General features: G+C 36.7%; 3 protein-coding genes across 5 annotated transcripts in view; 2 read left to right on the forward strand and 1 right to left on the reverse strand.

Annotated features, from left to right (window-relative positions):
* Nucleotides 1-17,939, reverse strand: part of LOC106084327 (general transcription factor 3C polypeptide 3) — a 237,951-nt gene that overhangs the window by 13,778 nt on the left and 206,234 nt on the right. The window contains exon 4 of the mRNA XM_013247924.2: nt 3,158-3,246. The gene's annotated coding sequence lies outside the window, so the exon portion shown is untranslated. The remainder of the gene's footprint in view (nt 1-3,157; nt 3,247-17,939) is intronic.
* On the forward strand, nt 695-12,839 carry LOC106084329 (sphingosine-1-phosphate lyase). 2 transcript variants are annotated; one of them, XM_013247930.2, is made up of 8 exons: nt 695-908; nt 1,051-1,359; nt 8,679-9,103; nt 9,170-9,406; nt 9,493-9,702; nt 9,768-10,006; nt 10,064-10,210; nt 12,437-12,839. In XM_013247930.2, exons 2-8 carry the CDS (start codon nt 1,188-1,190, stop codon nt 12,660-12,662), a joined length of 1,656 nt encoding a protein of 551 aa, XP_013103384.1. In that variant the 5' UTR covers nt 695-908; nt 1,051-1,187; the 3' UTR covers nt 12,663-12,839. The 2 variants fall into 2 exon arrangements, with proteins under 2 accessions (XP_013103384.1, XP_059224618.1); XM_059368635.1 differs by lacking the exon at nt 695-908 and adding an exon at nt 962-980.
* Nucleotides 14,297-17,939, forward strand: part of LOC106084326 (mucin-2) — a 198,202-nt gene continuing 194,559 nt past the window's right edge. For both annotated transcript variants that reach the window (XM_013247917.2, XM_013247920.2), the window contains exon 1: nt 14,297-15,335. The gene's annotated coding sequence lies outside the window, so the exon portion shown is untranslated. The remainder of the gene's footprint in view (nt 15,336-17,939) is intronic.

Here is a 17,939-nt window from a genome sequence, read left to right on the forward strand (position 1 = left end):
GACAGGGACCGGATTGGACAGACGATTTTATGTTCTTTCTGGCAGAGCTCTGTGCATTGCATGTTATCGATAACTTACCAGTAAAACTTTGAACTGATAATTTATTCAGAACAACTGACTTGCACTGGATAGGACTAAATAAGATATAATAGAACACATAATTTATTTCTCATGACTCACCCTGTCCGATATCTGCTGTGTTTTATTTAAGTCCTTTCCAGTTCACGATTTCAAATTTATGTTCTATATAGTACTAATGGCCATTTTAGACGGCACATCATTATCGTACTCATCGTTTGTACGTGTTGATTACAGCTTTTGCAAAAAACTGTAATTGATTTTTTCTTTTCTTTGATTTGATTTAATTTTTCATACTTCATTTCTCATTCCTTAACCTTATTTGTCACAGAACGTGTTTTTCAATATCTGTTAATTAATGATTGCACATTTCATTGTAAACTGTAATCGATAGACGTCATTCATCGAAAAAATCAAATGATTTCGATTTTTCAGCCATGACTGATGATTATGTGTATGTGACGAGTACCCCTTTGTTTTCACCAATACTGTTACAATGACTGTACATCGGATGTGCCATGTGAACTCAGCATAAAATAAAACACGATTACAATTTGTGGGATTTATCTATCGGTTTTTAAATGAAAAACACTGGCATCCCTTACGATCAGCTGTGTTTACATTCAATTAATAGAACTCGACAATTAAAAATAATAAATTAATAAATGTCTTCTTAATTCCATACTTTACCTTTTGCCACTGGTATGGATGAATATGTGGTAAAATTTACTATTTTAGATTGTTTCCCCTTCGTTGTAACAATCGTGAAGTGATCTGGGTGTACTAATCCTCCTACTACAGCAACTGAACAAAGTTTAAAGTTTTTCTTGGTATGTTGGAGGAATTATCATTTTAGGTTTTATCAGTATTATTGATAATCTTTTTTATAAGCAAGTGCATATGTATGTATTTATGTCCAATTTTTCGTATTTTAACCCCTTCGAACATATTTAATTGTATTTGCCATTTCAGTTGATTTCGTTCCTTTAAAGCGTTCAGTGCTCTATTTGGGGGCTGGTGGGTGTCGTTCGGTGTTGTTTTGTTAATCGATCAATTGGAATTTATATATTCAGTACCTGAAGATAAGAAACCTTATTTGCATTTGAGACATGAGACCTTTTTCTGGTGGCAGCGGTGGTGGAACCATGGAGTGCGGTAAATTAGTAACAGAACACATTAATCGTATGTTTGCCAATCGTGAACCTTGGCAGGTTGCCACAATAACAGCAACAGCTGTATTAAGTTCAGTGTGGCTGTGGAGTTTCATCAATCAGGATGAAAGTAAGTATGGCTATCAAGAGCAAGGAAGATTTTATCTTAACCTAATGATTTGTTGCATTCGTTTTTAATTATGTACAAACGAATACAGTACCTTGGAATCAAGTATATTATTTAGACAAAGGTCATCTAACGACCAAACAGCTAGCATAGCTTTTTAGAAATTCATAAGGCATGTTACAATGAAAGGGGATTTCTGAAACGACCATACGTTGCCATTGTTTTTCTAGCTCTCTATGATAAAATCAGCCAGTTTATTCTAGTTTTCCATAGCATATTATTTGTTTATTTTTCTACAAGCCATATTTCTTCAACTGCCCGTTTAGGATAATGAACGAGACGAGTTAACATTCTGCTAATTGATTAAAACTCTTCAAGCTTTTTGAATATGAATCACACACGCACACACAAAAAGCGGGTATGTGCTGAGGTAAGTGTTAAACAAAGAACAAATTCATTGTGATATTCTTACACGATTTGGGTCGTCTTTGTTGTTTATCAAAAATTAATTATTTTTTTCGTTACGACAATTACTCCTAAGGGGTTGAATATTTGTATACCCTTCACCATTGGGTATACTAATTTTCTCATTCCGTTTGTATTTCATTGAAATATTGATCTGAGACCCAACAAAGTGTACATATATATATACTTCGTCCTCTTCACATTTCAAGTCGATTTAGCTTTGTCCGTCCGTCTGTCGAAGCACGTTAGCTTTTAAAAGAGTGAAGCTAGAAAAAGTAAAGTTAAGTGTCGTTTGGGATTATAAATGGGTCTACACTGTCCATGTTTTATATATGTAGCTGCTATATAAACCGATTTCCCCATTCGACTTCTTAAGCCTCTAGAAAGCACATTTATTATCAGATTTGCCTGAAATTTTACACATGGCAGTTTGTTTTGGCAAAGTATGGTCCAAATCGGTCTATAATCTAACATAGTTCCTAAGTTTATCGATCTACGATTTTATAAGACTTCTTGAGCCTCTGGGGTGCGCATTTATTATCCGATTTGGCTGAATTTTTGCATAGAGTTTTGTTACGGCTTTCATGATATAAATAAATCGCTTAGTCTGATATAAATCGGTTTTTAACTTAGTATATTGAATTGACTTCTTGGGCAAGTTCGGTCACTATCAGTTCATAATTTGAAATAGCTCCTATGTATTTGAAAAGGTCATTAAAAGAACTTGTCAAATGCCATCAATGGTAGAGTAAATAAAGATTCGGCCCGGCTGAACTTTAAGGTAAAACCTAGTCTAGCTTCCAACGAAGGTAAATAACTAAGTGGGATTTTCAACTTATAATTGTCCAAATATTTTCATGGACTTGTAATCTAGTAATATGTCTTTAATAAAATACTTGTCAACTCAAGTAACAAGCAATATACTATGGTATACACAATAAATTCTCAAATAGCTTCAGCTAGTTGCATTGTTATTTCTAATCTAATTGTTTAATCGTCATGTTGCCAACGAAATCCTATAGAAATAAAATTTAATCAGCAATACAAACTTGAACTACTGAATTAGTACCTTACCCCTTGTGTGTATAACATGAACAAAAAAATTATTATTCAAATGTCAATAATCATAAAACTATGTTCTCAATTGATTTATTACTACAGTTGAGCCTCTTTCAAAAGGTTACATGTGTTGCTGTGCTTTTCGGATTTGACCTCTATTGATCGTGGTTTGCCTCTATTAACCGAGCATCAATAGTGCTCGCTTTATTAACCGTGCTTAACTTCATTATCCATGCACCACAGTCATTATTATTTGATGTTAAATTCTAGGACTCACCTCTTTATGTTGATTAAAATTTGAGTATTAAATAACATTCAGTCTGGAATTGAAAGTTGACCGGTACAGATGTTTGTTTGGAAATGCTTCTAAAAACAAAAGAGAAAAAGAGCATCTATTAATCGTTTTTCGGAGAGCCGAGATGAGTTCTTATCGTGAATGAATATCGAATAATCATTTATGTTTACACATATTGCGCTGGGTACTTGGACCTAAATGTGAATACCATATTCGTTTTTTGGTCTCCAATACCTTTCATTTGATACCCATATTGTCCACCCATTTGATTTTGGTGGTGTTTTTGGGATAACAGTGGAGGGTCCGCCTCCTTTCGTTATCAATAAATTATAAAACCTATTCATACTTACTGACAATATTCGTAATCTACTCCCGAATACCTTTCATTTGAGTCCCATATCGCCATGATCGCCAAATAAACCTATTTTAAGGGGTTTGGGGCTGGGGCGGCCACCCAGGTACTTGGAACCAACAAACAAACAAACATACAAACAAACACAATTTGAATTTTATATATAAGAAGATAGGAGCTACATACATATATCAGATGATGAAACGATTTGGAGCATGCTTAGCAAGGTTGTTGAAAGCCACAACATAACACCACGTACAAAATTTCAGCCAAATCGGATAAGTATTGCGCCCTCTAGAGGCTCAAGAAGTAAAATCTAGGGATCAGTTTATATGGAAACAATATATCTTACATATTTAGATTTGGCCCATTTACAAAACCAAAAATCTAGCTTTCCTCGTTCGAAAGATAACAAGCTTTCGACTAACGGAGACAGATATGGACGGACGGATAGACGTATATGACTATATCGACATAAAATGTCATGACGATCAAGAATGAAAGTATTTGGTGTTAGACCAATTTTTCGAGGAGTTACATACTGAATGACGAAGTTAGCCGTAAACATCGTTTGGTTGTGGGAATATTGCAGGGCAGTGACAGAAAGATACTCGACTGTCCCTTAATATCACTCATCCCCAAAAACGCTGTAGAAGTCCGGGTAAATGTTCAGTGAGATGTCAAAGACATTGTTATATCAAGTCCGGACTCCTAGCATAAGGTCATGCTTCCTCAACCCCAAAGTAAGTGTCGTGCTGCTCTGTAATAAAACTAGTGTACAGCACCTGCAACACATTGTCTCAGCCTATGCTCTATTTGCGTAAAGGATTGGATTCACTGATTCAGTACAGAGCTTAAATTTAACAAAAATTAACAAACTATGCCATTAGTCCGCCCGCGGCCTAATTTTCCGCCAGTTTATGGAGGTTTGGGACATTGCAAAGCCTGATAGCCTTTTCAATGGTTCGAAAATGATCCTTGCATTTCTTTATCACTCTTAACCCGGCTCCAAAAACTCCAGAGTGACACTTGACGGGCCATGTATATCGTGATATTTTGACAGTGTAGCCACCTTTAAACCGAAATATTTTCCAGAGTCTTGAAGTTAGCTAAGACCTCCGCTTGAAAGGCGCTAGAAACTCAATGAAGACTTCAACCTCGATTCCCCCATCCAACCTGCAATCATACGTATATAACGGAATGTCCACAAAACGGGGGATTACTTTCAACTCAATTCTGCTCTTCTGGAAAATGGCGTTCGCTCCGGAAAAAGGATTCAGGATATTTAGTAGAACGTATTATTACAATAAGAACAACAACACTACCAACAGCTACAAAGATGATCTTGCCAACGCTTGCTACTCTTAAGGTCAAAACAGAATGAGTGTTGAGGTTTGTTTTTGAGCGTTGCTTTGGAAAATGCAACTCTGCAGACATATACCAGAAAAGCAGCGCGGTAAAGTTAACAAATTTTCAACTTTGACGCTTGAAAGCGAGCGTCATTCTGTGCTGCCATACGTATTTAGTCGTAGTAGTTTATTTTGTTTGCCTAGTTGCATTCTTCAACGCGACGTTCCTCAATGCCTCCATTCTGTTTAGGCCTTTGCATGCAAACATGTGGATACAACCACAACAACCTCCAATTTATTTAGCATTCCGAGAGTGGCAGGACAATAAGAAGAGCCATGTACAACAAAGTTTCTACACTAATTTTGGAAAATGCAAATGAATAAGGAGGGAAAAAGGTGACCAAGGTCTTTGGACGATTTTATTCTTGCTGCTTTGCAGATTTTTATTCATCCTGTTACTGAAGCTAGGTAAAAATTCGAGGATGGGAGAGAAGCACACCGATTTTTCTTCTCAAGGCAGTAGCCAAAACAATTGAGGCACTAATGCTTCCGAGCCTTGTTGAAGCATTAGCTTAGATTTGGCAAATTACATAGCACAACGGCTGCTTTGCACGTTATCACCGCACATGACCAAGGTCTCTACCAGGTTAAACTCGGCTCGAGACCTGTCGCTAACCGTATCGAATAGCCATGACATCGCAAACACTTCCCTTCAGCCAAACCGGAATACGAATTACTTGTGTAGTCGTCAGTCATATGTGGACTGCCTAAAGAAGATTAAAAGTTTCTTCCTCTGCGAAGCCATAATAGTTTTCTAAAAAGTATCTACTATTTTATTTTCTGGTTGTGTTGGCTAAACAATGATTCGACCAGTATAGCCGCCTTAATTCCTTGATCTGAGGCTCTTCTTCTCTCGAAGCTCTATGGTTAGATTGGCTACAATTCATAGAATGTTTTTACATATGTAGTTATAGGTTGTAAGATTCATTTCTATGACCACATGGTTTAATGTCAGGTTCTAAACAAAAAAAAAATCTTTGAGATGCTTATCAAGTAATTTCTTCTCCAATTACTTGCAATGTACGGGTAATTGAAAAATCCAGCTTCTAATTGCATGCTCATTCGTATGACATATTTCCCGAAAGTTGCACAATGCCTTGTTTTTGGTTTACATATACATCCAAGTGTTGGTCACAACTCCTGCCGATAATGAAAAAAATGTATGATTATTAGAATCATAGATAAGATAGGTGAGAATGCATATTATCGTTATCATAAACGAAAAAATAAAAGAAAGTCATGGTTACCAATGATAAGAATTATAAATGATGGGCCTTTAAATAAATTGATGAATAGAGCTTCAGGGGATCCAAGTAAAAGAATGAAAAGTTTAAAAGAATTTCTGCGAATAAATAGACATGGCAGCAATATATCATGGTGTAGTTTTCCTTGGATTTCCTTTGTATCATTATTATATGGGAATGGGGCATGATTGTATAACATTTTGTTCTTTTGTACTTGGAGCTATGATACGAGTTTGCATATCATCCATCTATTTATATAAAAATGAATTTGTGTTTGTTTGTTTGTGGCTTTGTAAATTTGTTTTTCCATATAGACCTCAAAAAAGACACCTCGGTGAAAATAGGGTTCTTCATTTTGTGATATTCGCAAGGGGGGCGGACCCTCTCCCTAACCCCAATTTTCAAAAACGCCAGATCTCGTAGATGGGTGCATCGATTTAAGCGAACTTGTTTGTATGCCCCTTATGGTAACCCAGAAACACAAAATTGGTATCATAATTGGGTCAAATAACCGTGGGAGTAAAGGCGAAGCTTATAAAAATTTGGGATATATCCTAGGCGGGTTGCTCCTATCTCAAAATTATACCCCAAATGGACATGTACACCGAACGGAACAACATGAAACTCAAACGAAAGGTATTTGAGAGTAGAATATGAAACTTATATAAAAATTTGGCTCAATCGGGACATAAATGATTCTAATGAGAGGTATTTGAGAAAAGGATATACGAGAAAATTATTTTCAAATTTGGACCAGGGAAGCACACGGGGCCAGCTAGTGTGTCATAAAGGTTAAAATGATTGTCTCCGTCGCAGTTGAATTTTTGTCTTCACGATATATCACTTATGTCTTAATGTGGGCCAGCCAGATCTGCGTAGCAGTTTTTATATTCCAAATATTAACATTTTAGACTTCAGCCATAAAAAATTGTTGAACCAAACCAAATATAATCGGCCCCTGTTCAAAGAATTTTCTATTCAGCTTTCAGGAGTTTTTGCAGTTGTTAAGACTATAGAGATTTTGCAAAATAGGATTCAACCAGGCTTACGGGATAACCAACCGGGTTCTTAAAGCACAGTTTTCTACAGGAATAAAGAATGCATATCGCCTTTTTTTGCTTTGCGTTTCCGTATGTTTCAATTGAGGATAAGAACTATGTACGTGTACAAGGAGAATTTAAAAAGGTGGTCTCACGCCAACAGCTGTTTTGACAGCCGGCAGGGTTTAACGGTATTAAGATGTCCGATTTTTGTTACCGTCTTTCTAGCATATTCTCTGCTCATGTACGCACACGTATGCACACACGCACACAAATTTGTTAACGTGTGTACGTAAACAAATTTGTGTGCGTTGTAAGTCCCGTTGTACGTTCCGGATTGACCCGATGGAGTTCTTCATCGGCAAGGGCTGCAGCCTCAGTGTATAACTCTCTGCTACAACAACAACAACAATATGGCGGATCGCACCATATTATTTGTGGTTGTTGTACAAATGAGACCACGTTTCATTGTTTCGCCATGATACGTGTAAATCTGGCAAACTATCGATAATCGCAATATTCGGTATTTCTAATAATATTAAATATCGAAAGTGATACTATCGTTTATTTCCCATCAACTATATTTCAAACGAAAATGAGAAGTAAAAACCAGGAAATCAATTTATATAGAAGCATATCAATGCACAGACCGAATAAAACCAAATTTAATAAAGTCAGTTGAAGATCATGAGAGAAATTATGGTATAAAACTTTAGCACAGTCGGATGAAAATTGCGCCCTCTATAGGCGCAATGGATCTTTTTGTTTAATTTTGCAAAAAATTAAACTTTGCCGATAGTATATTATTCAATATTATTATTCAATATTCAGATAAAAAGTAAAATATCAATAGAGCCACCGATATTTTGCCAGCTCTAATTCCGTGTCGGATCGCTTACTTTTGTTCAATTTTGCTAATGCCGAGTTTACATGGCACATCTGATGTATGGTCATTGTGATAGTATTGGTGAAAACAAAGGTGTATTCGTCACATGTACACATAACAATCAGTCATGGCTGAAAAATCAAAATCATTTGATTTTTTTCGATGAATGAAGTCTTTTGATTACCGTTTACAAAGAAATGTGTAATCAATAATTGGCAGATAGCGAAAAACACGTTCTGTGACAAATAAGGTTATGAAATGAGAAGTAAAGTATGAAAAATTAAATAAAATCAAAGAAAAAAAATCAATGTACCGTTTTAGACAAAAGCTGTAATCAACACGTACACACGATGAGTACGATCATGATGTGCCTTGTAAACTCTGCCTATAAATTGAAAAATATCAATTGATATTGCGACAAAAAATAAAATATCGATAGTGCCATCGATATTTTGCCAACTTTAACTACGTGTGTGAGCGTCATGAAGAGGGCAGTTTTATATAAAGTCATGCTTTAAAAATTCCGTTATTCATCAACCAAAATTTCATTTCCCTTTCTTTCTATTTCTCAGGTATTTATGTACGCGGCAAACGTCAATTCTTTCGTTATTTGAAAAAAGTACCCGCAGTTCGTCGTAAAATTGAATCGGAATTATCCAAGGCTGAAGGTGATTTCAGGGAAAACATCACTAAACTCACCCAGTCATTAAAGTACTGCAAGGAATTGCCCGAAAATGGTTTCAGCAGTGAGGAAATTTTGAAAATGATGGACGAACATCTGGCGCAGGGCAATTATGATTGGCGTAATGGTCGTGTTTCGGGCTCTGTCTATGGCTATAGGCCAGAATTGGCTGAATTAGTTACCGAAGTTTATGGTAGAGCATCCTATACAAATCCCTTGCATCCCGATGTTTTCCCAGGTATTTGTAAAATGGAAGCTGAGGTTGTGCGCATGGCCATTTCCCTATTTCAAGGCAATGAGAAATGTTGTGGCACGGTGTGTTTTAAAGTTTTCTTGCAGGTTATCGAATAGATTTGTGTAAAGCTATTGTTTTCATTACAGATGACAACTGGCGGCACGGAATCCATTATAATGGCTTGCAAGGCCTATCGTGATTATGCTCGTGAACACAAAGGCATTACGCGGCCCAATATGGTAGTGCCCAGAACTATACATGCGGCTTTTGATAAGGCTGGTCAATATTTCAAAATTCATGTTCGTTATGTAGATGTTGATCCTGTGACACTTGAAGTGGACTTGAAAGCCATGAAAAGAGCTATCAATAGCAACACAATTTTGGTAAGAAAATCACATCAAATCATATACACATCCGTCTATTAAATAAAAAAAATTATTTCCTTTGAAATGAATAATATTTGATTTAGCTTGGTGGCTCTGCTCCTAATTTCCCCTACGGTACCATTGATGATATTGAAGCTATTGCAGCTATGGGCTTAAAATATGATATTCCCGTCCATGTTGATGCTTGCTTGGGCAGTTTTGTGGTAGCGTTGGCTCGCAATGCTGGCTATTCAGTGAAGCCATTTAATTTTAAGGTTAAAGGCGTTACCAGTATTTCAGCAGATACACATAAAGTAGGAATCAGAGTCATAATTAAACATCAAATCTTTTAAATGAAAACTTCTCTCTCTCTTCTTAGTATGGTTTGGCTCCCAAGGGCTCATCTTTAGTATTATATTCTGATGTCAAGTATTTGAATCATCAATATACTGTTACTACTGACTGGCCAGGCGGTGTTTATGGTTCACCCACTGTAAATGGTTCTAGAGCAGGTGGTGTTATTGCCACTTGTTGGGCTACAATGATGCATTTTGGTTACAATGGTTACTTGGAGACCACTAAAAGTATTTTGGACACAACTCGCCATATTGAACAAGCGTGAGTAAATTTCAAGCATTTGTTTTTTTTTTTGTTTTTTATTTTGTATTCTTTTAGTTTAAGGAAAATTGATGGCATTTTTATTTATGGCAAACCAGAAACTTCTGTTGTTGCCATGGGTTCTCATGTGTTCGATATATATCGTTTGTCCGGTGCTCTTTGCGATATGGGTTGGAATTTGAATGCTTTGCAATTTCCTTCGGGGTAAGTATATTTTTTGTTTGATTTGTGAAATGTTATGCATTCTGACATTCCACTGCGTGTCGCTCAACTGGGCGGCTGCGGAGTTTATCAATGACTGGCTAACTGTCTTCTATGTAGTCAACAAGATTCTTCCGCAGTGTCGGCATGAATCTTATCTAGACCGGCTTGATTGCCGCATGACCTAGAGGTTCTCTCTTGTAGCGTTGAACCTCATGCTCTAGATCCTTAAGACATCTGGGCGGTGGATACCTATCCACAAGATTATAATTTGGATGGTCCCTGCGATTACAGCCCAGAAGGTATTGCTTGGACAGAAAGTAATTATATATTGGAGAAAAAGGAGTATTTTAGGATCCCATTTATTTCTAGATACCTAGGGCTGGACTGACTAGATCTAAGCTGAACCCGACCCTCTATGAAGCACCCTTACAAAATTCACTCTCATCCTACTTAGCTGTTGTGGGTGTTTTTGTCGTAATGCTCTACCTTTCTATAAACCCACTGGAGAGAGTTTTGGGTCTGAGGAGTTGCCCCATACTCTTAACACCAAGTTTGGTTAGAAGTTTTGGGCTCTAACCCAAGTATATATCATTTGAGTCCCATATTGTTGTGGTTGGTGTTGTAGCCACATTTGCATGTGAAGGTGGCGATCTTCGCTAAACTACTATAGGTGAGCAAGCTAGTTCCGGTCCATACAAGATGAGTTGTCGTAACGCGCATAATAAGCACTCAGTATTTCAGCAAGAGCCGGTGCTGCCCAGCCTCTCACTAAGACTCTCTACTCGTTACCGCTGATTGTCCGCGACTATAGCTGCTGCTACTCCATATGGATCATTCCACTTCCGCAGACGTAGCTCCCAGCTAATCCCTTCGTGTTGAAGAAGAACACCTCACAGATTAGAGCTCAAAGTTCCAACCTGTGTGGTGCTCAAAGTTATCTCCTGCCGGGAGTTCCATATTGTCTTACCTCGTGCTCTATACTCCAAATGATTGATTTATTAGCCCGATCGGCCTACATGGCCATTTGAAATGTCCGCGAAGACAAAATTAAATATAACTTAGCCAAGACAACAATCTGCCATTTCAACAGATGATAAATCACGATAGCGGTCGAACGCGTAAAGCCAGCCTCTTGAAATTTTGCACAGATAAACTATATTGATGTATGTCGTTGGGGATTGCAAATGGGCATAAAAACCGATACCCCGGCTTGACTTCTTGAGCCAATAGAAACCCCAATTTTCGTCCGATTTGGTTGAAATTTGGAGCAAAGACTTGAGTTATGACTTTAAACATCTATGCCAAGCACGATCGAAATCGACCTATAAACAGATGTAGCCCCCATATAAACCGATTCCCAATTTTTGATCCCTTAGAAGCCTCAATTTACATCCAATTTGGCTGAAATTTGGCACAAAGACTTGACTTCCAACATCCATGTCAAGTATGATCCGAATAGGTATATAAACAGATATAACCCCCATATTAATTGATCCCACGGATTTGATTTTGAGCCCCCAGAAGCCTAAATTTTAATCGGGATTGGCTGAAATTTGAAACAATGACTTGAGTTATGACTTCCAACATGAGCATGATCCGAATCGGTCTATAAACAGATATAGCCCCCCTATAAACCAATCCCCTGATTTGACTTCTTCAGCCATTAGGAGTCTAAATTTTCACATGATTCGTCTGAAATTTGGAAATTTGGTGGGTACACAAGATTCGACCCGATCGAACTTAGCACGATTTTACATGTTTCTTTAAACTTTTTTCTATTTTTATTTTATGTTATGCTTCGGATTTGTCCTAAATTTGGAACAATGACATGAGTTATGACTTCCAACAACCATGCTAAGCATAATCCGAATCGGTCTATAAACAGATATAGCCCACATATAAACCGATCCCCTGATTTGACTTCTTCAGCCATTAGAAGTCTAAATTTTTACATGATTCGGCTGAAATTTGGCCCAAGAAGCTATCTTATGGCTTACTACAATCGAATCGGTCAATGTGGTGATATAGGCCCTAAGTACCGATGTCTCGATATGACTTCTTGAGATAAAAATAATTCAAATACGGACTCAGTGAATAAGGGTACATTTTTTGCGGAATCCTTGGTAATGTGTACGTAAGATTCGGCCTGTTCGAACTTAGGACGTTTTTACTTGTTTCTTGTACCTTTTCTCTATATTTATATAATTTTTCCTTATATTTTTTCAGAGTCCATATTTGCGTTACCGATTTGCATACTGCTCCCGGTGTTGCTGATAAATTTATTACCGATGTCCGCACGGCTGTTGCTTTAATTATGAAAGATCCTAAAGAGCCTGTTTCGGGTAAAATGGCTTTGTACGGCATGGCTCAAGCTCTTCCCGATCGTTCGATTGTGGGTGAAGTGACGCGTTGCTATCTAAACAGCATTTACTACATTCCGCCACAAAAGTAAGATGACACCTAAACTTTCCTAGAGATAACTAGAAACGAGGAACAAATACACAAACAACGTTATTTAATTGTATTTAAGTATATTTTTTTGTATGTTTACTGACTATTTGTTGACTTGAGGTAATATTCCATATTTTTGTAAAATGTATTTATGCAGTTAAATTTGAAGAAAAAACGAGCCTATTGAATGTTTTAATCTTTGGTCAAAGCAGTTAGATAAAGGAATTTCTTGATAAAGGTGTGTTTCACTTGTTAAACTAAATAACACCACCTGGCAGTATTGTTTTGCAACTCCACACACCAGGATCTCTTTTAGTTTGTGAAATGTTCATTAGTTCAAAATAGGTATTTCCATTGAAAAAGCTTTGCTTAACTTTTGTAATAAGATTTATTAATTATTACACACAAAAGACGCCAAGTTTTATAATTTAAGTGCATGACCACAATTCATTACACAGCCGGGGTGTCATGGTTGAAACTTGCCTAAATAACGGCTGCTGTCTCTTACAATAAGACACGCATATCATTCAACTCACATTAATTAATGCGTTTTTGTTAAAGAATTGTGTGAACTCATATTTTTGAAATCTTGTTTTTGTTTAATTTCATATCCCACGCACACAAATATTGTCTTTTATGTTTGTAGGCGATAAATGGTCGCAAATGGCAAATCTCGAGTGTCACAGACATAAGAGCGCCACCAGTTTTACACACCAATACACTCTCGTCATTAGTTGATTCTCATGTGATGTAGTCATGTTAAGAGTTAGTGAAGCTCTTAAAACAACTTTTAATATTGAAAAAAATTTACATATGTACGTATATATGTATTTATATACACACAACCAAAACTCGTTGACAGATAGTTCACTTCGCGCGAAAAAATTGTACTCAGCTGTTTTCGGTACACTACCTGGTAATTATGTCATGATCATTTCCATGTAAGCAACTCCATATCTCCATATTGCAATGTTCGCATTTGGAATATGAAAGCTAGCAGTAATGGAAAATATTCATTACGCAAATAATTGTTATTTTCTGGATTTTTCCTGTATTATTATGTGGCGTGCATATCTTGTTTACTTTTGATTTATGACAAACGTCAAAATTTCTCAGTGTTAAAAAAAATGGTTGATTGGCACAGCAAAATGAAAATTTTTTCTCACCAGTGTAAAAAACAACCCGCTACGTCATTTCACATATCACCATAGGAGATTGCTATCATTCGACACACGCTCTTAGAAAAAAATGGTCGATTGGCACAGGAAAACGAATTTTTTTTCTCACCAGTGTAAAAAACACGTCATTTTTACATCTCACCTTAGGAGATTGCTATTATTCGACACATGCTCCTAATAGTTTATTAAGCCTCCATAACTTTTTATGAATACGGCTGTTAAGCATTTTAAATTAGATGTTAATACAATAAGTGACGTGCCATAACACAACTATTTACATACCGTGTAATAGCGCCATTACGAATGGTGGGAGCCTGAACGAATAATACATCCATTGTGAATGAATGCTATTGCATTAATCGGTGTTGGCTTTAGTATCATCGATATATAAATCGATAACCGAACACAAACATCGAAATATATTTTAACAACCGGTCGGTGCGACTTTATTCATTCACAACTACTGACTATGAACAAACGGTTGGAGCACATGAATTTGTGAGCGTCGCGGTCGGTAGCTCGGGTAGTGAATAAACAAACATTAGTACATTCATTAGTCAATACCTTAAGTGACAGAATTAAAGTTGTAAAAAAAATATATACCTATATTAAAATTATGCTAAATATAATACCTATAAATGCTTCGTTCAATAAACAATTAGCTTCAGATTAAAAAAAAATTGACTTAATATCTTTTGCAATGAAAACGTAAAATAACACAACCTGTTTGAAACCAACCTATACCAACATCCCAAACAATTGTCATTCAATTTCGTCGAGAACGGTATCCTCTAGAGCACTGCATTCAATGAAAAAATACAGTACCACTTGTGAATCAAATGCATTAAAGCATACAATTATGAAAGTAAAGATGTTAATTGCTAAAAAAAATATTTACCTATGAGTATATAGAATATCACCTTTAAGATAATTGCATACAAAATTGGAGAGAGAGGGATAGAGAGAAAATTAAGTGATAATAATAACCAAACATCAAGCACAACAAAATTATAAGCTCCTTCACCGTTCCGTCGTCGTCAATGCAATATAAAGTGTTGTTAGTGTTTGTGCCAACCTCTCATCGACCCCTCTTCAAACAAAAAAAAAACGTTTTGCATGTTCATATGTGTGTGTTAATCTTTTTCTACCTTTATCGTTCGCCACAACATTGCATATAATAACAAAAATTGTCGTTGATTTTCTTTTACGGTGAATCTTATCTCCAAATAGAACGTTATTTGCATAAAAATAAATTGAATTTGAATTTCCTATCTAAAAGTTTTTTATTTGGCAAAACCAAGTATGTTTTAGAGCCGGCACAGCACAGCTGCATTACGTGAGCCTAGTAGTTGTGAATTTTTGAGCGCCTGTGTGAATATGTGTAATATCGGTGTTAACAACAACAAAATAATTTGAATATTTGGCATCATTTGGAATATTCGCTTAACATAGCATTTTGGATTACTAGCAAGTATATCAGCAGCAAAAAATAGAAGGTACGAGTTTATTTTTCAAAAATATATTTGAATTTTGTGCACTTTTGATAACAGCAAAAATCGCTTAAAGGGAAGCTGTAGTTGATTTATTGTATATAGCAAGTGCAATGTCCGACATTCCTTCGTTTGAAACCATACTACACCCTGAAAATGGAAGATATTGAGCTAAAACTATGCGCAAATGAACCGACAGGCGGACTTTAATAGATTGGCTCAGAATATCGAGACGAGTAAGAATACATACATATGCATTATAGGTTCGTCATTTAGTTGGTAACAACTCGAAATATAGACCGAGTTGTGACAAACAGAATGACGATAGCCCCTGGTGGGCCATATAATAACAGTAACTCGGCTAAAGAACAGTATGGCAGCAGGAGCCGATAGGTTGCCAACTAAGTGTAAAATAATCTGTGTGTTTAGGCTTGTTTCCTCGATTTGGATAGAAGAATCATAACCGATTCATAAAAGAAGTGAGTCGAAACATTGTGTTGTCTTCATAGTTCCGTTGATAGATGTAGCCCCCATGAATTATTGGGTTGCCCAAAAAGGAATTGCGAATTTTTCATATAGTTGGCGTTGACAAATTTTTTCAACGGCTTGTGACTTTGTAATTGCATTCTTTCTTCTGTCAGTTATAAGCTGTTATTTTTAGCTTGCTTTAGAAAAAAAGTGTAAAAAAGTATATTTGATTAAAGTTCATTCTAAGTTTTATTAAAAATGCATTTACTTTCTTTTAAAAAATCCGCAATTGCTTTTTGGGCAACCCAATATTGGAGCAGTTTTTTAGCTAAAATTGATTTGTTTCATCCATTTCGTTTTAGTTTTTCCCACGAACCCATCCTTTATAGAACCAGTAAGGAAAGGCAAAAGTCGGGCGTAGCCGACTATATAATGCCCTACACCTACACTACAATTATAAATTCGGGTAATATAGAAATATATATGTATATGAGAGCTATATTTAAATCTGAACCGACTTTCAAATAGATCGTTTGAAAATTGTTGTTACTACGGCCATATAAGTGCAAATCCGGCGATAAATATGTATGGGTGCTACATCCAAATTTGAACCGATTTTAATGAAATCTCGCAAACAGTAACAAATCTGTCCGTGCCTAATTTTGGTCAGATCGGTCCAAAATTGTAGCTACTACCGCTATTTATGTGCAAATTGGGCGATACATATACATGGGAGCTATATCTGAACCGATTTTATGAAATCTTGTACATATGTTAAGATCAATAACAAAACAACCCGTGCCAAATTTTGTAAAGATCGGTAGAAAATTGTAGTAACTACGGCCATTTAGTGCAAATCGGGCGATACATATATATGGGAGCTATAACTTAATATGAACAGATTTTAACGAAATCTTGCAGATATGTTAAGATCAGCAAGAAAACAATCTGTGCCAAATTTTGTGCAGATCGGTTGAAAATTGTAGCTACTACGGCCATTTAAGTGGAAATCGGGCGATACATATATATGGGAGCTATATCTAAATCTGAATCGATGTTGATGAAATCTTCCAGATATGTTAAGATCAATAACAAAACAATCCGTAGCAGGGCACTAAACTGCTGCGGCGTAAGTAACTATTGGTCTAATCATGCTCCTGTAGTGTCAGTGGACTATTCACGGATTCGGGCAACATTTCGAACCTACGGCCCGTCTACATAGTGTCCAAAATCTGCGAGCCAAGTGAGTACGCTCCTGAATGTGACACTTTCAATTCAGTTTCCTGTCCAAGATCACACCTAAGTACTTGACTTTGTCAGATATTGAAATCGTCTTATTGAGGAAACGTAGTGCGTTAAATTGACCCACCTTCGTCTTCCGTGAACAGGCATATTTCAGTCTTCTCTGGGTTAACATTGAGACCCCTGGGTCTAGTCCAGTCATATGCCAGATGCAAGACCCTTTCGGCCGTTCTGCATAGCTCGTTCGGATCCTTACCCCTTAGAAACATTATAACATCGTATGCGTAGCAGACGGGTTCAAATCCCTCCTCAGTCAGCACCCGTAATAGGTCATTTATGGTGATCACCCATAAGGGTGGCGATAAAATGCCCCGTGTGGGCCACTTTTTCCCTTATATTTATGCCATGGGACACACAATTTATCCACCTGTTTCTTAGCATATGGTATATCCAGTCTCTAAGGACCGGTTTCACACAGTACTGGTTTAAGGATTGAATCAGTGTGCCGGTCCGCACATTGTTAAAAGCCCCCTCGATGTCAATGCATACCGCCAGGATGTACGTTTTGGCATCGATAATTTTGTCATTCTGTATGTAACACCTCGAAATATGCGTCTAAGTCGAACTAGCCATGTCCGTCCGTCTGCCTGTCACAAGCACGCTAACTTTTGAAGGAGTAAAGCTAGCCGCTTGAAATTTCGCAAAAAAACTTCTTATTAGTGTAGGTAGGTTGGGATTGTAAATGCGTCATATCGGTCCATGTTTTGATATAAAGGGTGATTTTTTTGAGGTTAGGATTTTCATGCATTAGTATTTGACAGATCACGTGGGATTTCAGACATGGTGTCAAAGAGAAAGATGCTCAGTATGCTTTGACATTTCATCATGAATAGACTTACT

The sequence above is a fragment of the Stomoxys calcitrans genome, chromosome 5, assembly GCF_963082655.1.
Source record: "Stomoxys calcitrans chromosome 5, idStoCalc2.1, whole genome shotgun sequence".
Taxonomy (NCBI): domain Eukaryota; kingdom Metazoa; phylum Arthropoda; class Insecta; order Diptera; family Muscidae; genus Stomoxys; species Stomoxys calcitrans.